The following is a 24574-nucleotide window of genomic DNA, read 5'->3' on the forward strand; positions in this document are numbered from 1 at the left end:
CAGTTCATAATGGTTCACAATAGAATAGCATTCTCAATTTGCTCCTATGAGAATCTAATGCCACTGCTGATCTGACAGGAGGCGGAGCTCAGGTGGTAATGTGAGTGATAGGGAGCAGCTGTAAATACAGATGAAGCTGCTTCTCTTGCTCACCCACTGCTCACTTCCTGCTGTAGCGTGGACTGGTACCAGTCTGTGGCCTGGAGACTGGGGTCCCCTGCCTTATCTTTTTTCCCATATTTAGTGAGACCTCATCAGTTGTTAAGGCCCAGGTATTTATCTTCCCTTAAAATACATATATTGAAACCTAATCCTCAATGTGATAGCATAGGAGGCGGAGATGTTGGAATGTGATTAGGTCATGAGGGTGGAGCCCTTATAAATGGGATTAGTGCCCTTGTAAGAAGCTGAAAAACCACAGTTGTCTCCCTTCCACCATGTAAGGACTCAGCTAGAAGGTGCCATCTATGAACCAGGAAGTAGACCCTCACCGGAAAACAAATCTGCCTTGATCTTGGTCTTCCCAGCCTACAGAAATAAATGTGTTGTTTGTAAGTTACCCAACTAATGGTATTTTGTTGTAGAAGCCCACAAGGACTAAGACATCAGTTAATGTACATAGAATAATTTTTACCTATTTATTGGTTTTGTGGCTTCTCATTTTTTTTTTTTTTAATGAACTTAAAAAAAAAGAGAGAGAGAATAATGTCTATCTTTGGAGTTCAAATGAGCTTTTTTTTTTCCTCTGGAACAACCACGATGGGACACTTTTTACAGTAATGCAGGCATTTACCGTAAGTAACAATTCATCAGACCAAAAAAGGTGGAATAAATCATGAAAGTAAAAGTATCAAGGAGTCTCCGTACTCTACATTTAATCCATTCAATTTCCTGCTAAAGTAGAATTTCTTCCATTTGTGTCAATCCTTTGGGATCAGCCTACAGCAACAGTCTCCTCAGTTTCTTCTAGAAACTTCCCAGTTTAGAACCCCAAAAGAGTGGCCAGAAGTCACCAAGGCAGGTTCTCTCCTGTGTGTAGTTAATGAGACTGGTAGGCCAGCCGCTTGCTCCTGGTTGCCATGGAAATGACCAGGCCGCTGGCCCTCTGAAGACGGAAAAGAACAGCAAGTGCAAGACCACGCATTCCACCCTGGCTTGCAGATTAAACCAGCTGTCAAGCCAGGGTGAAGGATCCGTGGCCAGGCAGAGGTCTGTGGAGTGGAGAGGCAAGGCCTCACGATGGAACTCTGAGATGTAAGTAATTTCTCTGTTCCTCTTTTTTAAAAAGCATGCCTAGTCTGACAGTTTTTAAGAGCTTCAGAATTTCTGCTGCATGGCAGGAACTGTGACGGTTGGAAGAACCATTATCAGGGTCACCTTCTTGTTGCATTTGCATTTCCTGAACATAATGTACATGTATGAGTGGCTTTCACTATGAAACACTACTTTAGGCTTCCAGGCATATGAATTCCTCTTTACTGAGATCCTGCCTTGAAAATGAAAGATTTTCAGTGCATTAAGCAAATAATGAAATGGTCTTCTCATTTAGACCCTAAAAAGATAAACTCACTTAAGGCTAATATAACAGAAAGCTCCTTGAAATCTTGTCTCTATTTTAAAACATCTGGCTAGACTTTTCCACTAGTCTTCAGTGCTAAATAACAATTAAGGAAAAGAGATATATCAGATCTGATATCTCTTTTCCTTTTTGTGATCGCAAACAAAGAAAAGTGGGAACTCCCAAAACATCGGCTGATATTGTTTCTTTGCTCTGTTTTATCTTTTAATAGTATTATATTTACTGCCTATTTACACACCAGGCTTTATAGAGTTTGCTGATTAGAAAACAAAGAAAGAAAAGAAAGTAAGTTAAGATGAGCGTTAACATTTGGATTGGATAGTTCGTGTTTTTAAAAAATTGGTCTTTTATTCAAAAGTGAAAAAGCATGATAAATAATGTAGCAAAAGGCAAGATGAGGAGGGGAATGTTTTATCTCAAAATGAGTAGAACATATACAGTCTTGCATATATTTCTTTGTTTAATAAACATATTTCTGGAAAGTTTTTAGCACAAAGTATGTTGGTGTATATTGAGGACAGGAAACGTTTCAAAAACATTGTGCATAATATTTATTAAAAACCCATCCTTAAAAAATACCAAAAAGAAAAGATCTCATTTGTTTGAAATTTTTTTTACCAAAAAGAGCCATCCTTGAGAAGTTTTTTGCTTTTTTTTAGACTAAATAATGAAATATGTTTGGAAGAAAAAAAAAGACTTTTCATTACTTTTTTTTCTGACAGAAATTGGGCATTTTCTGAAAATAACAGTTTCAATAAAGTATTTATGGATATGAGTGCTTTTCAAGAGCTGACTTGGATTTCTCAGCTTTCTTTTCCACACTAATATTTTTCACTGCTTAAAGCTGCTACATTATCAGCTTTTAAAATTCAGTGCCCAGTGGCTTGTGTCTGTGTCTGTGGGAGCTAGTAGGTCAACAGGCCCCAGTGGGAAGAACAGGCAGGCCTCACAGTTCTGTGGGCATGGGACCAAGGGGTAGCTGTGCAAAGCTGTGGATGTGAACCCTGGTGATGCAATGAACTGAGTGTCTACCAAGTCACTCAAGGGAAAAGCCTGAAGGATTTGCACTCATTGCCTAATTCACTCTCTCAAGGACTGTGTCAAGTAGAAAGGTACAGTAGCCACATATTCTAGTTAGGACTTCCCAGTGGCTCACTCTCTGAGAATTCTTTGTCCCACATTCCATACCTGTGTTAGCAGAAGCAGCACTCTGCTCATATTGTCCTCTATTCTGATTATGAACTTAAGAACAGATTTCTTTCTTATGGTTCTGGAGACTGGGGATTCCAAGGTCAAGGGGCCTGCATCTGGCAAGGGCATTCTTGCTGTTTCATCCCATGGTGGAAGGTAGAAGGGCAAGAGAGCATGTGCACACACATAAGAAAGACAGACAGGAAGGGGGTCAAATTCATCCTTTCATTTGAAACCTATTCTCATGGTGACCAACCTACTCCTCAATAACAGCATTAATCCATTCATGAGGACACCACATCATAGCATTTAGCATGAGGGTTCTATACACATCTAGGCTAAATGCCACAGCATCTAGTAATAGAATACAATGCATGGAATCTCCCTTGAATAGACCCAAGACCCTGGGGTGGGAAATAGCACTGTAATTTCCACCATGACTCTTCAGAGTATAGTTGGCTGTCTGGGTTCAAATTTTAGCCATTATTAACTAGTTCTGTGACCTTGGACAAGTTATTTAACCTCCCTGTGTATCATTTCCTGATATGAAAATGGGACCATATGCAGTGGCTCATGCTTGTAACACCAGCACTTTGAGAGGCTGAGGTGCGTGAATCACTTAAGATCAGGAGTTCGAGACCAGCCTGGCCAAAATGGTGAAAACCCAGTCTCTACTAAAAATACAAAAATTAGCTGGGCGTGGTGGTACACCACCTATAATGCCAACTACTCGGGAGGTTGAGGCAGGAGAATCGCTTGACTCTGGGATGCAGAGGTTGCAGTGAGCTGAGAGAGTGCCGCTGCCTGGGTGACAAACCGAGACTCTGTCTCAAAAAAAAAAAAAAAAAAAAAAAAAAAAAAAAAAAAAAAAAAAAAAAAAAATGGGGCCATAATATCTACCTGTAGGATTACAGAAAGGATTAAATAACATAAAATGTGTGAAACACTTAGTACCTGGCACAAAAGAAACACTCATTAGATCTTACTATTAGTGAATAAAAATATGGATAGTTCCTGATATCATTCAATTTTCAACATACAACATACATGTATCACATTTTATATTTTAAAGTATATTGCCTCTTTATCAATGACAATTTGCTATATTTAGCTAGCTTAGCCTTGGGAACATGGGGCTGAGGAATGGCGAGTTATAGATACAATAACATTTCTCATAGGAGTCTGAACTTCCTTGGGGATCAGGAGCTGTGTGTTTGGCATGTTAAGTTGGAGATATCTACTAGACATTCAGAAAGAGCTATCAGATACAATGTGGGACATGTGAACATGATGCGGTCAGGAGGTAGAGACATATCTCAGTTCACCATCAGCATCTAGGTGGTATTGAACTTCACAGGACAGCATGCAGGCACCAAAAGTGTGGACGCACATACAGAAGACAGCCATGCACTGAGCTGCAGACATGCAACAATAACAGGTAAGAAGATCAGATGCCAGCCAAAAGACTGAGAAGGAGTGGCCATTGAAGGAGACAGAAAACCAGGGGAAGGTGACATCATGGAAGAACAGAAAGCTATTCACTCAAAAAGAAGGGAGGAGGCAACCAAGTCAGATGCTGCTGGGAAGTCAAACAAAATGAGACCAGGAAATTAATCACTGAATTTAGTATGGGGGTGGTGGGATTCACTGGGAACCTGATGAGAATGGTTGCAATAGAATGATCACAGCAAAAGTCTGGTTTTTGGGAGTGGCTTAAAAATCTAACACAACTAGGTACTAGGCTCTGTGTGATAACAGATTGGCTTGCAAAACCTTTTTTTTTTTTTTTTAATTTATCTTACAATAGACTGATGCTGCACTCTAAGAAAAGTAGGTTTGAGTCAAACAAGAACTGTCACCTATTCCCCCAGACTAATAAAATGTCATGAAAGAGGAGAGATTTGAAGACAGCATGAGAGATGAAGGTGGTTTCTTAGTGGATAAGAAACAGAAATCATCCCAAATACAGAGGGTGGCATAAGCAGCATGAGGGGAACAGGGTCCAGATTGGAGAATAAGAAAACACAATGCAGGCAGGCGCGGTAGCTCACGCCTGTAATCCCCACACTTTGGGAGGTGGGAAGATCTCTTGTGGCCAGAAGTTGTAGATCAGCCTGAGCACTACAGTGAGATCGTGTCTGTACAAAAAATTAAAAACATTAGCCAGTGGTACGCACCCATAGTCCTAGCTATTCAGGAGGCTGAGGTTGGGAGGTTTGCTTGAGCCCAGGAGTTCAAGGTGACAGTGAGCTACTGCACTCCAGCCTGGGTGAGGGAGCAAGACTTTGTCTCCAAAAAGGAAAGAAAGAAAGAAAGAGAGAGAGAAAGGAAGAGAGGAAAGAGAGACATTGAGAGAGAGAGAGAGGAAGGAAGGAAGGAAGGAAGGAAGGAAGGAAGGAGGGAGGGAGGGAGGGAGCGAGGGAGGGAGGGGGGGAGGGGAGGGGAGGGGAGGGAGAAGGAAGGAAGGAAAGAGAGAAAGAGGGAGGGAAGGAGGGAGGGAGGGAAAGAAGAAAGAAAGAAAGAAAGGCCCGGCACAGTGGCTCACGCCTGTCATCCCAGCACTTTGGGAGGCCGAGGCAGGGGGACCACAAGGTCAGGAGATGGAGACCATCCTGGCTAACACGGTGAAACCCCGTCTCTACTAAAAATACAAAAAATTAGCCGGGCGTGGTAGTGGGTGCCTGTAGTCCCAGCTACTCGCGAGGCTGAGGCTGGAGAATGGCGTGAACCCGGGAGGCAGAACTTGCAGTGAGCTTGCAATCGATCGCACCACTGCACTCCAGCCTGGGCGACAGAGCAAGACTCTGTCAAAAAAGAAAGAAAGAAAAAGAGAGAGAGGGAGAGAGGGAGGGAGGGAGGGAGGAAGGGAGGAAGGGAGGGAGGGAGGAAGGGAGGAAGGGAGGAAGGGAAGGAAGGAAGGAAAGAAGGAAGGAAGGAAGGAAGGAAGGAAGGAAAGAAAAAAGAGAGAAAGAGAGAAAGAAAGAAAGAGAGAGAGAGAGAAAGAAAGGAAGGAAGGAAGGAAGAACAATGAAAGCCCAGTGAGACATCACACACACACACACACACACACACACACACACACGTACTCCTCGAGGCTTGTCCCCACAACATGCCTTGGTGTATCTCCTTTCCCAGTTTTGATCCACTTCCCATAAAAGGATTACTTCGCATTTGCATCTCTGAAATGCCCGGTCTCTGGGTCATTAAAAAAAAAAAAAGAAAAGAAAAGAATCTTCTCTGTGGCCAGGAGGTCTGAATAATTCATTTGGAGTTGTGCCTAGACACTATTTCATGGGCACTCAGTTTAGCCCAAATCGTGACGCCAGATTATCTACTGGAGCTCTGCTGCTGTCACAAAACTAATCTTCAAAGAGTAATCAATGAGATCAGGATTCACTCTTTTTAAATAAAATTCTTATTTTGCAATAGTTTTAGGTTTACAGAAAAATCGTGAAGATAATGGAGAGTTCTCATATAGAGTTAACATCTTACATTAGCATGGTACATTTGTCACAATTAATGAACTAGTATTGACACACTATTATTATAAAATAAAGTCCAAACATTATTCAGATGTCCTTAGATTTTGCCCATTGTCCTTTTTTTTTGTCCCAGGATCCCATCCAGGATCCCACATTACCTTTAGTCATCATTCCCAGGAGGCATTTTAAAACTCTGAAAAATCTTTCAAGAAGGAAACAAGGTTTAAATGTTCATTGGTTCCAATATTTGTAACCAAAACCAGCAAAGGAAATTTTAATTCTTATTTTTATCCAAACTTGAATGGTCAGAACTATAGCTCGAACACAGTTGAAAGGAAAAAAAGCCCAAGGCTTACATCTCAAGGAAATAGTGCAGGTACTTTACGGGAATGTAAGAAGGCACAACTGTAAGTGGAAGATCTGAATTCCCTTTTATTGTTCTGGAAGCAGGTAATTAAAATAGTAAAGGTCTGCCAGCCTTTTTTTTTTTTTTTTTTTTTTCTCATCTCCTAGCAAAGGGATTAGTGTCTGACTCATTTTCCTTGGCAACCTCACACTCACATAATACTGGCCCAGTAATTTAAGCAAGCTCTCCCTGAGTTAGCTTTACAAGATTGGACTCTGAAAGGTTAGGTCGTGGGGGAGTTTTGCAGCAAGGGCTGTTGTAATCACTCAACCAAGAGCAATTAGGGGAATGGCTTTGTGATGCTCACAAATGTCTGTGAGACCAAAATATACTAACTGTACTGATGTTTTCCTTCGCCCCTCGGAGGGTGTGTGGCATAAGATGGAAGGGCAGTGATTGGAGGCCGACTTGGGACTCACGGTCTCCATTCTAGCCAAGTGTATTTTACCCTTCATCCTCATCAGATTCAAGGGAAGTTGTAAGGCAACCGGGAACCTAGACTAGGCCCTTTGGTAAAGTCACAGGAGGTTGGAGGTGCCTCCTGGGATTTTGCCAGATGTCATTCAGTGGCTTTCAAGGATGATGCACAGCTAGGCCATAGGAGATTAAGCTCAAATTCCCACCCTGTCACCCATACACAGAAATTCATTCTGGTTTCTCTGCCACAGCTAGGCCATATAATGAAACTCGCTGAAGAAGAAGATGAATGTTGCTTGCTGATTTGATAACACTCGACAATCCTAGGAGGTAAAAGGCAAAAGAGGGGCTGGGCAAGGTGGCTCACGCCTGTAATCCCAGCACTTTGGGAGGCTGAGGCAGGTGGATCACCTGAGGTCGGGAGTTTGAGACCAGCCTAACATGGAGGAACTCCCTCTCTACTAAAAATTAGGCGGGTATGGTGGCGCATGCCTGTAATCCCAGCTACTCAGGAGGCTGAGGCGGGAGAATCGCTTGAACCCAGGAGGCGGAGGTTGTGGTGAGCCAAGATGGAGCCATTGCCCTCCAGCCTGGGCAAGAAGAGCAAAACTCCGTCGCCCCCACTGAAAAAAAAAACGCATAAGAGAGAATCAAGGACCAATAACATGCCTCATTGGCTTAGCCAACGTAGGGACTCATTTGGATAATATAAACAGTCGTGGTGTGCCCCTGTGTGCCCAGCCCTGTGCTAAGGTCTGGGGAAACTGCGATCAGCAAGAAGGCATCAGAAACTTGGCCTCTGAGACAGTTGGCTGTGTCCCCACCCAAATCTCATCGTGAACTGTAGCTCTCATCATTCCCTCGTGTTGTGGGGTGACCCAGCGGGAGATTATTGAATCATGGGGGTGGTTTCCCCAATACCGTTCTTGTGATAGTGAATTCGTCTCGCGAGATCTGATGGTTTGATAAGGGGAAACCCCTTTCATTTGGCTCTCACTTTTCTCTTGTTTGCCACCATGTGAGACATGACTCACTTTCCACCATGATTGTGAGGCCTCCCCAGCCATGTGGGACTGTGAGTTCATTAAACCTCTTTCTTTTGTAAATTACCCAGGCTTGGGTATGTCTTTATCAGCAGCACCAAAACGAACTAATAAAACCCCACAGTAAACCAACAAGGAAGCCCCGTATCCAGGCAGCAAATTACTGGGTGAAATTAACACCCAGGTGAGCTCAGTGCTTTCCAAATAAAATATCTGCTTTTCAGGCAGTTCTTACTCAGCTTCTAAGCTCCTGAGCACTTTAGTCTATTTCTATGATTCAATCAATTTAATCTCAAACCAGTAATCCAGCTGATACCTGAAGAGCCCCTGGCTTCACCAGGCACAGATGAAGTTAAGTGAACACAAATAGCTTGTATTCTGCTGGTTCATGCTCCCACCTACCTGATACAGGTCCTTGCCTCCTGCCACCACTATGTCTACAAAATAGAATTTTCTCCAGGTGCTTCTTTGAGTCCCCAGGGGTCTTGCCTATGCTCACAATGGTCCTTTCATCTGCTCCTGTCCCCAGCCCCCACTGGATGCTGACTGTCCCTTGCCTTGGCCATGGGGCTCCCTGTTGCTTGATGACCAGGGAGCAACATCCAGGGGTGGCCCCAGTCTGTTCTCGAGAAAGGGTCAAATGGTGCCACCTGTCCCTCATTCCTCACTGTGCTAGAGCTGAGCTGTACAGAGTACAGAAGTGGAGAAAATGCTTCTATCCATCACTCAATGTCGCCCTTTCTTGCCTGGACAGGGGGCCACTTGTACCTCACATCTCAGAAATCTCAAAAGCACTTCTTGCAGCCTTTGCTTGCTACCTGACCAGACTCAGCCTCAGGCATATGTTTGGGCTGTAAAGACACAAATGCTACTGTCCCATCCCTCTGTTCTTCACTGCCCTGGATCCTCCCATATCCGCTTCGCTCTTCTTTCTTCTTCAACAATTCCACGTATGCAATTAACCACCTGAAGATGGTTCCTCCTCAACTCATAAGACACATCCAAATGTATCCGTTTGGGCTTGGCAGGATCCAACATGGTGTGACTATTCTATGGGAGCATTGAGTTTGGTATTTCAGGAGAATAGTTAGCCTGAGAGCTTATGATCTAGGCTAATGAGAGGAATAAACCACATAATATAATTAGCAAACACTGCAGGGCTGTGAATACAGAAGGGCTGCTTTGGTCCACAAGGGTGGTTTGATGTGGTGGTTTGGTTTCCTCATCATCTCTGTATTCATTTCCTATTGCTGCTATAACAAATTTCTACAAATTGGCCAGGCACAATGGCTTACACCTGTAATCCCAGCACTTTCGGAGGCCAAGGCAGGCAGATCACTTGAGGTCAGGAGTTTGAGACCAGCCTGGCCAACATGGTAAAACCCCATCTCTACTAAAAATACAAAATTTAGGCTGGTATGGTGGCACACACCTGTAATCCCAGCTATTCAGGAGGCTGAGGCAGGAGAATCGCTTAAACATGGGATGCAAAGTTTGCAATGAGCCAAGATCATGCCATTGCACTCCACACTCCAGCCTGGGTGACAGAGCAAGACTCCATCTCAAAAAAAAAAAAAGAAAAAAAATCTACAAATTTAGTGGCTTAAAACAACATATCTATATTCTTTTACACTTCTGGAGGTCAGAAGTTCAAAACCAGTCTGACCAGGCTATTGTTAGGGTGTCAGTAGGCCTGGTTCTTTCTGGAGACTCCAAGGCAAAAATCTGTTCCTTGCCTCTTTCAGCTCCTAGAGGCTGCTGGCATTCCTTGGCTTGTAGCCACATGGCTCCAATCTCTGCTTCAGTTGTCATATTGCCTTCTTCTTATACAGACCCTGTTGATTACATTGGGCCCGCCCAGATAATCCAGGATCATCTCCTTATCTCAAGTTCCTTAATTTAATCATGTCTGTAGAGGACTTATGGCCATGTAAGGTAAAGCATTCACAGGGCCCAGGGATTAGGACACAGGCACCTTTAGGGACCATTATTTGACCTACTGTAATATCCATTAGGCACAGTAGGACATCAGAAATAAAGTGTTTTGATCACAGCCCACATTCCTGCTGTTCCTTTAAACATTTTACACACATTTAAATTAGTATAAATGGGAATCGGATAATTTCTATTTTCCAGACTAGCTCACTAATAATTTCAGGACCTCACAGTCCTCAGCATTTACAGGAGGACATTTGTAAATCTGATTTGATTGGTTACAGGAAAAATCATGCAAAGAGACATTTTTGTTTTATGCTGTGCCTGTTCTCTCTCTAGTCAAATGTTTGATACAAGTAATGCATTAAATGAACCAGTTACTTTAGATTTCTTTGGGGTGGCTTTTGGGATGCCCTCACAGAGCATGGTAATATATTTGTTATCACTATGACTCCGATATTACAAAATATCATTGTCTATGAATAGTACTATGTATATTGTAGTATACCTATGAGTACTTATTAGTACTACAATATACATAATACTATAGAACTATTCAGACTGGGTGCGGTGACTCACGCCTATAATCTTAGCGCCTTGGGAGGCCAAGGCAGGAGAATCACTTGAGCCTGGGAGTTTAAGACCAGCCTAGACAACATAGTGAGACCCCATCTCTAAACACAATAAATAAATAATATAGTACTATTCATATATATATATATATATATATATATATATGATCATATGCATCTACTTTGCTTTTGTAACCTGTGTGGTTGGATTATTATCCTGTGCCATGTCAAGAGAAATAAGACTCAGACAGGTTCTCTGACTGATCCAACTATATACTAGTGAGTTCAACATGAACAGTCACAAAAATATTTTAAAGTATGTCCTCTCAAAACCCAAACTGCATACTTGAAGCTAATTTTGCCTGCATAATTCCAACTTACGGAGACATGAATTTACTTCCTCTTTTTCTAGATGAGCAAATATATCAGATGATAGCATACAGTTTACAGTTTAGATCCTACTATATAAACCAAATGAGATTCTGATCACATCAGAAGTACTGGGAACTCATTTCCTGCCCCTCACAATGAACTGCGTAGACCACAATGAAAGGGAAATGATCTTCACCCACAGAGATTGCACAGAACGGCGACTTCAGCACTAGATCCTTGTAAGGGCCTGTGAAAACTCAGTGGCTCGCACCAAGGATGAGGGTGTGCTGTTGTGGAATGTGAAGAAGAAATAAAAGACAACACGTACCACAGTAAGAAAACATTGGGGAGGGACCCAAATGAGCTTTCAACTTCATAAGCTTTGAAATATTAAACAACAAAGATATAATTCCCTTTTCAAATATCATCTTACATAGTGTTTATCTCTAACCTGCCTCCTGCAGTGCATTTGTGGAACAAAGCCAAAGAAAAGAAAAATGCTAAAATCCCTTTTTTCAAGAGCATTTCAAGGTCCTACATCTAAAGCCCTCACACAGTGCCTATGTGGGCATCTCATCCACATAACAGAATAGCCAACACCCCTCCTTGACCTAAATGGGAAGAGGGGTTGCACAACCCTGGACAAGTGGCCACTGGACCTGAGAACAGGTGACCACTTGTTTCTGGAGCCCTAGCGTGGAGTCTCCACCCCACACTCCTCCATACTTTCTATTTGATCCTTGCTGTCTCTCTAATAAGGAACAAGGTAGCCGTAAGGCTTACAGTGTAAATACCCTTGGGAAAGAATGTGTTGGTTTAAATTCCGATTGAGGCCTAACCAACTGGTATCAGATCCCAATCTGTGAGCGGGTTTTTAGCACTGGCTCCTGGAAAGAATGGATGATCAAGGAATTAAGAGGAAGGCACATCAAGGGGAACTGGGGATTGGAGAGCTACTCCACCTACTCCATAGCTTGCCATAACTAACCCTCACTAGCAGCTAGGCTTGCTGCCAGTCTGATGAAGCCCTCCAGAGTCTCCTAATTCTGAGAAAATGAGCTATGTTTTTCTCGTGGCTGTCAGGGCTCACAGTGGATGTCTCAGGGAGTGGCGTTCCCAGGCAAACTGTGTTGGGATGCTAAGAATGAGACAACGATGGGAGGTTGAGGCAGGAGAATTGCTTGAACCCAGGAGTGGGAGGTTGCAGTGAGCCAAGATCGTGCCACTGCACTCCAGCCTGGGAGACAGAGCGAGACGAATGCTTTTGTGTGCTGCCCACTGGGCTCTCCTGCTCCCTGTACCACTGGTTCCCTCCCAGGAGTTCTAACAGGTGTCCTGACTGCATGGTCATAGGAGGAAGACAGCCTCATCCTCATCCCCGCCTTCTCAATCCTACATTCTTGGTCCTCTCCATCCCCTTGAGGATTCCAGATATTGAAATAGATTTATCCAAAGAGCCTGGAGTTAGAAGGAGTCAACAATTGGATAGATGGAAATCATTGAAGAAAATACAAAAGAAAAATATTTTGAACTCACTGTCCTGACTCTAGTGTCTTCTCCCCAGATTTGATCTCTCCCTGGCAGCCTAGGTTACCTTCCTTAAACAAGATCTGAGCAGATGTCTCCTGCTTCAGACCTTTACCGTCTCATTTTTTGTCTCTTGCGGGAGCCTCCAAAGAGGGAGTTTACATCCCAGGAGGTTTGCAAGCCAAGCTAATGGGGTAGAGCTGAAAATATTCAAACTTTCATTTTTATTTATTTTTCATCTCAAATTTTTAAAAATGCTACTGTTTGTGTATTGTTGATAATGCAGATGATATGTAAGCATGGTAATATGTGAATAGCCTATATTAATTAATTCCTAAATTAACAGATATATCTATTGGGGAGAGTTTTAAAATTATTTATTGATGGGGTGATGATCAGAAGAGTTTGGAGACCAAGTAACTGCCAGCATAAAGTCCAAACCCCTTAGCTTGATCAGCAAAGTCCTGTCTAACCCTGTCCTCCTGCCTACCTCCCCAGCCTCATGGACCCCCAGATGTCTTATACCTGCTCTAAACATACTAAGGACTTTAGTCATTCTGACATCTGCGCCAATGACTCTTGTATCTGCACTGCCTCACCTTTCCTAACCCGAACCTCTTCTCTGCCTGGCCCAAAGAGCACATCCTTTGGGAGTCTTTCCATTTCTTCCTTACCACCACTCCATCTGCATCTTTTTTTTTTCTTTTTTTCTTTTGAGACGAGTTTCACTCTTGTTGCCCAGGCTGGAGTGCAATGGCGCAATCTCGGCTCACTGCAACCTCTGCCTCCCAGGTTCAAGTGAGTCTGCTGCCTCAGCTTCCTGAGTAGCTGGGATTACAGGTGCCTACAGCTGGGATTACAGGTGCCCACAACCACGCCCAGCTAATTTTTTATATTTTTAGTAGAGACAGGGTTTTACCATGTTGGCTAAGCTGGTCTCAAACTCCTGACCTCAGATGCTCTGCCCACTTTGGCTTCCCAAAGTGCTGGGATTACAGGCGTCAGCCACTGTGCCTGGCCTCCATCTGCATCTTTAAGAACTACCAATCACGTTGTCTCATAATTAGTTGCCCAGTTGTTTGTTCCCAGAGTACATTCCAAGTTCTCTGGGCAAACTTCAAGTCCCTTGAGGGCATGGATGATATCGTCTTCATTTTTGCCTCCCCATGACTTAGGCCATTTGCCTGGCATCCAATAAATGTCCTCTAAATGTTGATTTCTCATTTTCTTTTGAGAAAAGAGGATGTAAAAATCATAAGTTGCAAAGCAATATTATCACCTGATGTATTGTACCCAGCTAACACGGTAGGCTAGCTGCTTTGACAAACTTCAAGACATCAGTGGCTTAGAGCAATTGAGATCTGCTCCTCCCTTACATCACAGACTAATGCCATTAAGGGGGTAGAGGGGTGTGCTCTCTTCCATACAATCATTCAGGGATTCAACCTTTTGTCTACAGTTCTGCCATCTTCTAGGGCTGTCGGTTCCTTTGTGGAATCTTCTACCATATTCCATAGGCCAGAACTCAATCACATGGCACCACTTCACTACCAGAAGCTCAGAAATAAAGTCCAACAATGTGCCAAGGAAGAAGAGGTGAAAATGGTATTCATGGGGACTAGAAGTCTCTAACATACACCTAGGTTGTAAGACACAATAAGTAGCTTGATGCAGCCATGACAAAAACTCGGCGGATGTCTATGCATCCAAATTTTTCAGTCAAGGTGCTAAAAACCGTGCATGACTTTTTTTTTGAGGCCGAGTCTTGCTCTGGAGTGCAATGGAGCAATCTTGGCTCAAAGCAACCTCTGCCTCCCAGGTTCAAGTGATTCTCCTGCCTCAGCCTCCTGAGTAGCTGGGATTAAAAGCACATGCCACCATGTCCAGCTAATTATTGTATTTTTAGTAGAGATGGGGTTTCACCATGTTGGTCAGGCTGGTCTCAAACTCCTGACCTCGTGATCCACCTGCCTCGGCCTCCCAAAGTGCTGGGATTACAGGCGTGAGCCACTGCACCCAGCCTTTGTGCATGATTGTTAAATATTTGAGCCTTTAAATCACCGGACAGGTTTAAAAACCAGAGCTACTATCAGAGTCAGTTTGAGTATTATTTTTGTAGCACAGCTGAAGAAATCTCAAGAACAATACTAGCAACTAGCTGCGTAAAGGCAGAGGGCTCTGAATTGAGGAGACACAGACATCAGTTACTTCAAAACAAATTCCACACAGATTCCTTCTCAATCTAGGATTACACCCAACATTTAGATAATGTTTATACTTGGCTTCAAAAGGAATGTTTCAAACTCGACTAGTTCTGTTTATAAGAAGATATTACTAGTAAGGAGATATTATGTCAGTGGGAGGATAGCATTTGGAGCATTTGCCCAAAACAGATCTGAAATGTCATAAATAATGATGTTCTGAGTGCTATAGTCCTAACACAAAAGACAAATAACTAATTGTGGAAAAATCAAGAGACATTCTCCAAATTCTTATAGCAATTAAAAATCAAAAGCACTTTAAAAACGTAATTTGGAAGTGAGTTTAATTTGAAATCAAAAGTGGTTTTTATTTTATTTTATTATTTGAGATAGAGTCTCACTCACTCTGTAGCCCAGGCTGGAGTGCAGTGGTGCGATCTCGGCTCACGGCAACCTCCACCTCCTGGGTTCAAGGGATTCTCATGCCTCAGCCTCCTGAGTAGCTGGGATTATAGATGTGCACCACCACACCCGACTAATTTTTGTATTTTTAGCAGACAGGGTTTCCCCATGTTGGCCAGGCCAGTCTTGAACTCCTGACCTCAAATGATCTGCCTCCCTCAGCCTACCAAAGTGCCAGGATGACAGGTGTGAACCACCACGCCTGGCGGTGATTTTTATTTTTAAAGTGGAAATGCAATTAGGGGAAAGACTCAAGAGAAGAAACTGTGAAAGGCTCGAGTCATAAGCTGAGGAGATGCCCTGGCAAGAAGCAGTCTCAAGTATAGATTTGAGTTATGGCTCTGGGGTTAAAATCAGAAGAAAGCCAGGGCCCGGGCACCCCAAGGAACACACTGTGAAGCCAGGACTTGGAGAGGTAAGCAGGGCTATCACTCACAAATGCAGTCCCCAACGTGTGTCCCTGCAAAAATCCTTGAAGATTCTTGGGAGGTAAAAACGAGGGGCCTTCCAGTAAAGGAACCAATTTGAAATTCTGAATATATCCCACAAAGTCAGATATATATCTGCACTCTTAGAGTTCATTTTATCTAAGTGGTGCTTTGGTGTTTGCTGAGACTGAGAGGAGTAGAGTTGCAATGCTCACCCACGCTCATCCCACAGGTCTTGTGGGCACCCACTTTTCTGACTGCCTACCTGGCCCTTTTCTAATAGTACCTCCTGATTTCCCTTTGCAGAACCATCCTTCTACCTTCTCAGTCCACTGTTTGCAGTGTGGCTGATCCCATTCACTGGGTCCTGAGCTGAGCGTACGACTCAGGAGACCAGTGTATTTTTGCCTCCAATATTTATTTATTTACTTATTTGGTTATTTATTTTATTATTATTATTATTATTATTATTATTATTATTATTATCATCATCATCATTATTTGGTTGCAAAGTCTCACTCTGTTACCCAGGCTGGAGTGCAGTGGCACAATTTCTGCTCACTGCAACCTCTGCCTCCCAGGTTCAAGCGATTCTCCTGCCTCAGCCTCCCTGTTGCTGAGATTACAGGCACGTGCCACCCTGCCTGGCTAATTTTTGTATTTTTGCTAGAGACAGGGTTTCACCATGTTGGCCAGGCTGGTCTCGAACTCCTGAGCTCAAGCGATCTGCCCGTCTTGGCCTTCCAAATTTCTGGGATTACAGGCCTGAGCCACTGCGCCCAGCCATATTTATTTATTTATTAGAGAGGGGGTCTTGTTCTGTCATCTAGGCTGGAGTGTGTAGTGATACAATCATAGCTCACTGCAGCCTCAAATGGCCTAAGATTTCAAAGCCCAGTGAAATCACAACTCATGAGGGGTACTTGAGGGAAACTAGGGGAGGAAGGTTTAAGACACAGTCTCCAGCAGAATTGGCTGTCATGAACCCGTGGAGTAAGAATTGGGGTTAGGTCATGAGAAGAACAGGTGCCTTTTCATATCATCCCTCCCTCTGTCAGTCACCCTAGGCAAGAAGCTATCCAGAGAGACGCCGAGGCCAGGGACTGAGTGTGCTCACACACCTTGCCCTGAACCTGCACTTGTGTCCCTATTTCTGCCTGTGCTGCCATAACAGATACCACAACAGGGTGGCTTAAACAACACCGAATTCTCAGACTCAAGTGATCCTTGTGCTTCAGCCTCCCGAGTAGCTGGGACTATAGGTGCGCACCATCATGTCCAACTAATTTATTTTATTTGTAGAGATTATGTCTCATGATGTTGGCTGGGCTGGTCTTGAACTCCTGGCTTCCCACAATCCTCCTACCTTGGCCTCCCAAAGTGCTGGGGTTACAGGTATGAGCCACCACACCCAGCAGCCTGGTGCTATTTAAAAAGAGTTTTTTGTTTGTTTGTTTCTTTTCTTGAGAGGTTGCTCAGCTGATAGAAAGTAAACCTGGATCTACTAGTGACCATCTTGTCCCCAGAAGGAGTGATCTTGTCTGGGAATAAAGCCCACAAATGAGAAAGAATAACTGAAAGATGGAAAGACATTTCTGATAACCTTTTTTTTGAGTAGCTGGATCAAGCCATGCCTGAAATCCTTCCTTAATTTTTCAAATAAGTGAGCAGTTTCTTTTCTTTTTTACTCAAGTCAGTCTTAATTGGATTTCTATAGCTAGCAGTTAAAAGAGTTTGAGTACACTGTCATTTGGTAAACTATGTTTTTTCATTCATTCAATGAAATTTGTTGAGTCCTTGCTATGTGCTAGGCACTGTGTGGGAAACTGAGAATATAAAGCCCAAAAACTGTTCTCTCAAGGTGTTTACCCCAGTGAAAGAGAACCTTGAACGGTACAGCCAAGTGCAGTGGCTCATGCCTATAATCCCAGCACTTTGGGAGGCCGAGGCGGGCGGATCACCCTGAGGTCAGGAGTTCAAGACCAGCCTGGCCAACATGGCAAAACCCCATTTTTACTATAAATACAAAAATTAGTCGGGCATGGTGGTGCGTGCCTGTAATCTCAGCTACTTAGGAGACTGAGACAAGACAATTGCTGGAACCCAGGAGGCAGAGCTTGCAGTGAGCTGAGACTGTACCACTGAACTCCAGCCTGGGCAACAGATCAAGACTCCATCTCAAAAAAGAAAAAAGAAACTCATGGTAGACTGAAGGAGGAAAATATCCAACTGGCATCTCTGTGGCAGCCCCCATAAACGGGTTACCAGGGTATTTGCCCCACTCGGTGCCCTCTTAGTGAGCCTTCCCCCTGAGCATGTGTTCTTGTTCTGGCATTGGGACTTCCTGATATCCAGGAAGGACCATCCTGAGGTCCAGCCAGGGCCTTACTGTTGGGAAGTTGCTCACAAATTCTTCTGGGAACTTCTTGTCCCACATGTTCCAGCAAACCAATATCCTTTTCTCTTCTGATCTCTTTTCCTCCTCCACGGCTGCCCCTGAACAGGATTGGCACCTGAAAGAGGGAGGCAGGCACTTTTCTCAGTAAGTCTGGGCTGATGAATAGACCTCTCCCCTCTCTTTCCTTTTAAGGCTAGGGTCAGGGTGGGCCAACGGTATTGACGGCATTCCTGGTTCTGGGATGACAGGGTTACTGGGACACGAAGTCCCAGAGGCCTCCAGTGGAATCTGGGACAGCTGATTGTCTAAAATTATCTTGTAATTAATAAATTATTCACCGTTCCTCAGGACCTCAGGATGGTCCCTGCCTCCTGGACATCAGGAAGCCCAAAGACCAGAACAAGAACATATGCTCACTAAGCGGGGTAGACACACCCACATTCTAACACTGCTTAAGACTGTTAAGCCTCTTGTACAGGGAGAACTCTTGTTCTCCACGTTTCTCAAAGCTCTTTCTTTCATGACAAAATGTACCTATTAATAAATTCTTTAAGAAAATCCTGTGCCAACTTCAAAATAGACACAAAGCTCTATAAAGCGCCTTATCCAGTCCCCCACGTCGAATCTCTCTCTCTCTGCTGTGTTCTCATAGCAGCCTGTATGTTCAGTACAGCGCTTCTCAGTTCAGCCTTATTTGTCCTTTCCTTTGAGGATAAATCCTGGAGGATAGGCTCCAGGTCTTTTGTATCTTTGTTTCTTCTGCTTGGCCTAAGCCAGGGCCTGGCACATGGCCTAGGCTGGGTCCTGCCCAACTCCTGCATTTGCCCCCTCCTCCCACTTCTCCCCACTGCTACAGCCTCTCCGTCCTCACATGCAGGACTGGCCTGGCTTTGGGCTCTGATGCCCAGCCCATTGGAAGCAGAAGGAATTTCGTTAGGACATAAGTTCTATGAGGACTGGGCCCTGGGTTGTCTTGTTCTGAGTTGTAACCTAATGGCTAGCAGAGGGCGTGCCACCTAGTAATCTTCCAATAAGCATTAGTTGAAGGAAGGAAGGAAGGAAGGAAGGAAGGAAGGAAGGAAGGAAGGAAGGAAGGAAGGAAGGAAGGAAGGAAGGAAGGAAAGGAGGGAGGGAGGGAGGGAGGGAGGGAGGGAGGGAGGAAGGAAGGAAGGAAGGACGGAAGGAAGGAAGGGAGGAAGGGAGGGATAAATGCATGAATACAGTCAGAATTGCTGTGAATCAATGTCTTGCCCTCTGTTCAAGTTTACGCGGCAGAGCTTACTTCTATCCTCCTGGCATTCCAGTCATGGGGTTGTGGCTTGTGCCTCCTGCCTGTCTACCTGATCCCTGACATTTTTAGCTTTGATTCCTTTGGATTTCTAATTGCCCTGTGGCCTCGTCTTACACCCTAATTGCTGCTTGTCTGCCTAGCCTCTTCCCTGCTGTCACCATACTCTTTGGACACATGTTGAGATCCTCAGACTGACCCTTCCATCTGTTGCTCCCTGACCCTTAGTGTAGTGGTCCTGCCAGTAGCTCTGGGCCCTCCCACTCAGAGGTCTCATGCCCAGTATCCCACCACACCCATGGAACTCAGCAAATGGAGATGGACTGAATTGTTTGGTTTCTCTCTTCAGTCATTGGGGGAATGCGATTACTTTCGTCAAACTGAAATGTGGTATGCTCTGCCATGATGTTCAGATCTCATTCCAATCACACCACAAAAGAGGACCCTGCATCTGTCATATGCCAGACACTGTAGGGCTTTTCCCCCAAAACTGGACATTGGTGTTGCTCTTTAAATGGCCCATGCATCCCTACCTTATCTAGATTTTTTAGAAGTTCCTATATATGGTTTTGTTTTGGAGCCCTGCAATTGACAAGATCAGTCCATAAATTTCTTCTGGCATAAGAGTAGCTAAATCAAAATAATTGTGATTAATCAGTGGGTGATTAGTCTTTTTGTTGTCTATTACCACAGTTACTTAGGTACATTAGGTAGGAGGCCCTGAAAAGGATGAATGGACCTACAAACAGATTAATACAGTGGGGATGGAAGGCATGTTTATCTACTTAGAAATTAAAGCTTACCATTAACTAAGTGCTTCATTGGTATTCATGCTATGTTGTGTAATAGGTAGTGCTTGGATAGCTGAATCCAACAAAGAAGTGTTTGTCTCCTGAATTCCAGGAAGTCAGATATTGAGGGGGAGGAAAGCATATGCATGTTCAGGTGTTTGTGGGCACTTGATACTAGTAATTGGATGTTTGAAGAATGTGCTCTCTCAACTCCAAATCCCTGCCCGTAGATAGGATGCGGTAGGTCTCCTCTCTGGCATCTGCTCTGGCATTGCTCTGGCTGTGTTGTTGACATGCTGGTCTCACTGTCAGCCGACATCACTGGGAGTTTTACACCTCAGATGAGCAGAGCTCAAAGGTTTGGCTGCTGTCTCTGGATAAGGTGCTGAGAAAAGAGCTTTCCCAGTGCCTGGGCTGCAAGTATTGCCTGCGGCTCAAGAAACAGTTAGTAGAACAGTGAGAAAGAAATGTTTACAACTTGTTTTTTTCTGGGGTTCCTTTTCCACAAACTGTGTATTTCAAACGAAAGGTTGTGATAAAGCTGCCTGTTTTCTTTCAGGTGAGTTCCAACAAATTGGTTCACAAAGGTGGGGGATAAACACACTGGCCCACGCTGGGCAAGCATGGCACCACCTCGCAGGCACTGTCTCCTTCTGATCAGCGCTCTGGGCATCTTTGCACTTAACTGCTTCACCAAAGGTCAGAAGAACAGCACGCTTATCTTCACAAAGGAAAACACCATTCGGAACTGCAGCTGTTCTGCGGACATCCGGGATTGTGACTACAGTTTGGCCAACCTGATGTGCAGCTGTAAAACTGTCCTGCCCCTTGCGGTGGGGCGAACCAGCTACAATGGCCATCTGACCATCTGGTTCACGGACACATCTGCACTGGGCCGCCTGCTGAACTTCACGCTGGTCCAAGACCTGAAGCTTTCCCTGTGCAGCGCCAACACTCTCCCCACTGAATACCTGGCTATCTGTGGTCTGCAGAGGCTGCGCATCAACATGGAGGCCAAGCATCCCTTCCCAGAGCAGAGCCTACTCATCCACAGTGCTGGGGACAGTGACTCCAGAGAGAAGCCCATGTGGTTACACAAAGGCTGGCAGCCATGTATGTATATCTCATTCTTAGATATGGCTCTTTTCAACAGGGACTCGTCCTTAAAATCATATAGTATTGAAAACGTTACCAGCATTGCCAACAACTTTCCTGACTTTTCTTATTTTAAAACCTTCCCAATGCCAAGCCACAAAAGCTATGTTGTCACATTTATTTACTAACATAATAACTGCGTCCAGCTGCCTGGAACTTTGGCAAATGATGGATAATTTGCAGAAGGAATCTGGAAATAAGGCCATGAGATAGGTATCCCTACCCACAACTGTGCCTCTCTCTGCAGGCTCCATTTGCAACACAGCCACACACACCAATAACCAGCTCTCGGTTCTGCTCTGTGCCCAAGTGCCGGCGCACTTTTGAAAAACAAAAGAAAAAGAAACCCGAAAACCAACTTGATTCCATCCAGGGACATGTCTTGGGAGGCAGCTAGGCTTGGTCTCTGCAACTAGGAGCCTGCAGGGAAACATCCCGTCAGAAATGGAGAAAACAATACACCCTAGAGACTGATTAGTGGAGCTCCTCCCAGGAGGTGACCCTAGAAGAAACATATCTTCTTTCAAAATACTGCCTTAATTTTTTTCTGTTTCATTTTGTGAAATTGCTTGGAATTCCTCTAAGTAGAGAATAATTGATTTCAGAGGTCTTGGGACTGTGAGTTTTATAAAATGGCCGGGCGCAGTGGCTCACACCTGTAATCCCAGCACTTTGGGAGGCCGAGGCAGGCGGATCACCTGAGGTCGGGAGTTTGAGACCAGCCTGACCAACATGGAGAAACCCTGTCTCTACTAAAAATACAAAATAAGCCAGGCATGGTGGCACATGCCTGTAATCCCAGCTACTCCGGAGGCTGAGGCAGGAGAATCACTTGGACCTGGGAGGCGGAGGTTGCAGTGAGCCAAGATTGCAACATTGCACACCAGCCTGGGCAACAAGAGCGAAACTCTATCTAAAAAAAAAAAAAAAAAAAAAAAAAATCCACTGCAATTGTGATACAAACGTCTAAACCTGGAGTGGAATGAATTTGAAACATTATTGCATTCATGATGCCATAATGATAAGAAATAGTCCATGACTTAACAGGATGTCCTGGGGCTAATGACTTTAGATCACATACATCACTTTTTTTTTTTTTCCTCTTAACCTTAACATAGAGTAACTGAAATAACCTGCAATTTCTACATTTGCTTAATTGGTGGGGGACTTAGCCATTCAGGCTAATTAGCATGAGTCCATGTCAGTGTTTAAATTAGGCCAAAACAAAGACCGAAGTATTAATTTTAATAGAAAAATGTGACCTCATTACTGACATTGTACTTCAGATAATGTTAAAGTGATAGAAAAAGATAAGGAAAGGGGGAAAAAGGAGGAGAAAGGAAAGCAAGAAAAGACAAGTGAAAAGATTAGTAATATATTCACTGTCATTAGTTACTGAAAATATAACAAATTGAATTTTAATAATTTTTATTAATAAAGTATAAAATTAAATGATGTTAGAAAGTATATGCCTCCTATAAATATCTTCCATTTGGTAGCTTTTAATAGTTTCAAAGCCCTTTCACATACGTTTTAAGTGAGTCTTTTGAGAAATACTTGTGAGTTAATGGGACTTAAATCAATAGAAAAGGAAAACTAATTTAGTTATAAATCAAGCCTGAGGTTTCAGATTTCTGGACTAAAAGTATGGTTCAGTTTGTGCTGCTGTGGGATGAAGAATGGGCAGAGAAAATCCACAGCACAGGCATGGGGATAAAAGGCATTTGGCACTTAGCTGCAGGGTTTGGGGGACAACAGGGAGTGGTGGGATGGTGGTTGAGTAAGGGTGCACGCCCCACCTGAAGCTCTATAGTGGCTCAGCTCCCACTGAGTGCTGCCATGGGAAAATCTGATGGGGCCAGATCTGATCCTTCAAGAGAATGAGGTATTCCAGGTTGTTATGTGAATTCTCACAATTTGTAAATGTGGCATGCCATTCAGCATTTTTGTCTGTTTGTTTTAATTAATATCATGTGGGTCAAACAAACTATGTCAATGGTACCTATCTGGCCTGGGGCTAGTAGCTTGTCGCCTTCAGCCAGTGGTGTGCTAATAAAAGTTTAACCACCAGCTCTCCAACAGAAAAGGGAGGTGGGCTGCTCTGCCTGTGAAGTAGCCATGCTTTCATTCCTTTACTTTCTTAATAAACTTGCTTTCACTTTACTCTATGGACTCGCCTTGAATTCTTTCTTATGTGAGATCCAAGAACCCTCTCTTGGGGTCTGGTTTAGGACTGCTTTCTGGTAACATCTTTATGGCAACCGCGAAGAGATGATACTAAGGAGACCCCTGACCCAAAGGAAATAGAACAACACTGACTGGCCGACTTTGGAGTCAAGGAAACTTTTCTTTTGAGCTACTGACAGCTTTCAACAATTGAGTAAATTATGCTCCTGTGAACAAAATGTGAAGCATGTTTGTTTCTCTCTACCTAATTTCTCCAAAATCTGGAAACTAGTTATATTGCCTTTAGTCAGAGTTATGAATGGCCCTCACCATACTGAGACTTTCTCTGACTGAACTCCTCTCTACCCTGGATCTGAGACCCTAATAGTTAGGCAGGAATATCATCGCCCCATTCAGCCTCCAGAAGTTACAAAAGATGGACCTTCATCTCTCTACAACCCTTAGGATTAAGGGTTCTCTTATAAAAGGGATGGGGGAAATGTCAGAGGCGTTTAAACCAGAGTGACTCCACCTTGTATACAGGCTGGGTAAAATAAGGCTGAGGCCTGCTGGCCTGCATTCTCAGCAGGTTAGGCATTCTTACTTACAGGATAAGATAGGAGGTCGGCACAAAATGCAGGTCATAAAGACCTTGCTGATAAAACAGGTTGCAGTAAAGAAGCCAAAACTCACCAAAAGCAAGATGGAGATGAGAGTGACCTCTGGTCACCCTCACTGCTACACTCCAAACAGTGCCATGACAGTTTACAAACACCATGGCAACATCAGGAAGTTACCCTATATGGTCTAAAAGGGGAGGAGCCCTCAGCTCTGGGAATTGCCCACCCCCACTCCTTTCCGAAAAACTCATGAATAATCCATCCCGTGTTTAGTATATAACTAAGAAATCACCATAAAAATGGGCAACCATTTGACAAATATCATACCCAAGACAAATATCATAATGTTAAATTAGATAGTATTAAAGTGGAAAACAAAGAGACTAACAATCTAATAGAAAAACAATGAAATAAGCACGCAATTCACTTTAAGATGAAAACAAGTAGCCAATAACTGAACAAAAAAAAATTACCTCTACAAGAGAAATGCAATAGGAAACTAATATTTCATCCACTAGATTGGCAAAAAGTAAAGTTATTT

General features: G+C 43.7%; 1 protein-coding gene and 1 long non-coding RNA gene across 2 annotated transcripts in view; one reads left to right on the forward strand and one right to left on the reverse strand.

The window, feature by feature from the left end:
- The window catches only part of LOC107129076 (uncharacterized), a 99761-nt gene that overhangs the window by 66717 nt on the left and 8470 nt on the right, over positions 1-24574 (reverse strand). The window lies entirely within an intron of this gene.
- Positions 1143-23410, forward strand: EPCIP (exosomal polycystin 1 interacting protein). Its single transcript, XM_005548819.4, has 2 exons — positions 1143-1254; positions 20652-23410. The coding sequence occupies exon 2, from the start codon at positions 20716-20718 to the stop codon at positions 21373-21375; it is 660 nt and encodes a 219-aa protein (XP_005548876.1). The 5' UTR covers positions 1143-1254; positions 20652-20715; the 3' UTR covers positions 21376-23410.

The sequence above is a fragment of the Macaca fascicularis genome, chromosome 3 (genome assembly GCF_037993035.2).
Source record: "Macaca fascicularis isolate 582-1 chromosome 3, T2T-MFA8v1.1".
Classification (NCBI taxonomy): Eukaryota; Metazoa; Chordata; class Mammalia; order Primates; family Cercopithecidae; genus Macaca; species Macaca fascicularis.

Coding starts and splice junctions, on each gene's coding strand:
- EPCIP (XM_005548819.4), top strand. CDS start 20,716: ATGGCACCACCTCGCAGGCACTGTCTCCTTCTGATCAGCGCTCTGGGC.